This window comes from Monoraphidium neglectum, assembly GCF_000611645.1.
Source record: "Monoraphidium neglectum strain SAG 48.87 unplaced genomic scaffold scaffold02613, whole genome shotgun sequence".
NCBI lineage: Eukaryota > Viridiplantae > Chlorophyta > Chlorophyceae > Sphaeropleales > Selenastraceae > Monoraphidium > Monoraphidium neglectum.
In genome coordinates this window covers 7,337-8,775 of record NW_014011015.1, presented here as the reverse complement: position 1 = coordinate 8,775, position 1,439 = coordinate 7,337, and the positions used below count along the sequence as shown (strand labels likewise).

At 74.0% G+C, this 1,439-nt stretch overlaps 1 protein-coding gene across 1 annotated transcript; it reads right to left on the bottom strand.

Annotated features, from left to right (window-relative positions):
- Positions 1-25: 25 nt before the first annotated feature.
- MNEG_11151 (hypothetical protein) lies at positions 26-1,174 on the bottom strand (the record flags this gene model as incomplete). Its single annotated transcript, XM_014040377.1, has 1 exon — positions 26-1,174. A coding segment is annotated over one exon (1,149 nt), but the record flags the coding sequence as incomplete, so codon positions are not given.
- Positions 1,175-1,439: the final 265 nt, after the last annotated feature.

Below are 1,439 nucleotides of genomic sequence, written 5' to 3'. Positions count from 1 at the left end.
GCCCGTGCCCCACCCCTGCCCCCACCCCCGGCCCTTGCGCGCCGCCGGGGGGGTGGTGGTGGTTGGCGCGCACCAGGCTCGCGGGCACCCCTTCCTCTGCCGGCTCGTCCAGCGAGGACGCCTCTTCAGCTTCCGAGCCCGGCGCCGGGGCGCCCGCAGCCGCCGCCAACGGCGCCCCCGCCGCCACCCCGTTGCGCGCGGCGCGCTCCTCGGGGCTGCCCAGTTGCTGCTGCCCGTGCTGCTGCTGCGAGCCCGGCGGCGGCGTCGGCGAAAGGGCCGGCTCTGGGGCGCGGCGCGGCAGCGTGGGGACGGCGCCGCCAAGGCCAAACTCGTCCTCCTCCTCTTCCTCCTCTTGATCCTCCTCCTGCTGCTCTTGCTGCTCCTGCTGCTCCTGCTGCTCCTTCGGCTCCTGCTGCTCCTGCTGCTCCTGCTGCTCCTGCTGCTCCTGCTGCTCCTGCTGCTCCTGCTGCTCCTGCTGCTGCTCTTGCTGCTGCTGGTTCAGATCAGGAGGTGGATCGCCACCCTGGTCCTCCGCAACAGGCCCCTCCCCTTGTCCAGTCACGCCGGCGCCAGGCGGCGTCGGCGCGGGCTGCTGCTCATGCGGTGCTGAAGCAGCGGCGTCGGAAGTGGTGTCATGCTGCTGCGCTGCGACCGCAGCAGGGGTCTGATGCTCTGCCGGCGCTGCTTCTGCGGCGGGCTGCTCCTCCGCCGGCGCTGCTTCTGCGGCAGGCTGCTGCTCCGCCGGCGCTGCTTCTGCGGCGGGCTGCTCCTCCGCCGGCGCAGCGGCTGTAGCCGGCTGCTGGTCTGCCGACGCCGTTTCTGCAGCTGCCGCTCCGGGTGGCGCGGGCTCGGCGGTTGTACGCTGCTGCTCGGAATCCGCTGCAGCCAGCGACAAGGGCACCGCCGGCTGCTGTTCGGGGGCAGCGGCACCAGGCAGCGGGATCGCAGCAGGCGCGTCCGCCGGGGCGACGGCGCCAGGTGGCGGCGGCTGCGGATCATGACCGGCAGCGTCGGGCAGCGCCGATGCTGCGGGCTGCTGCTCAGAAGCGGCGGCGCTGGGCTGCGCCTGCGGCTGCTGTTCCGCGGGCGCTGCCGCATCGGGCGGCCCCCTGGATCCATCCCCGCCGCCGGCACTAGCCTCCCCGCCGCCCGCGTCTGCACCCTCCTGGTCCATGGTGCCGCCCTCAGGCGCTGTCTGGGCGCGCCCGCCAGGCGCCAGGGGACGTCAGCCTGCGGCGGCGCGGCGTAAGCGCGACGGCCGTGAGGGCGAGGGGCCGTTAGGTGGCCTGTGGCGTCGCCCCAGAGGCTCCTTTGAACCACCTCGAGTCAACAACGCGCGGCTGCCCCGCAGCGGCTGCTTCCCTCCAAGAATACAAGGTCCCAAGCAAATGCTGAACGGCTGCTGCTGTGGCAGGCGCCCAGGGCCCAGGGCGCTCGCA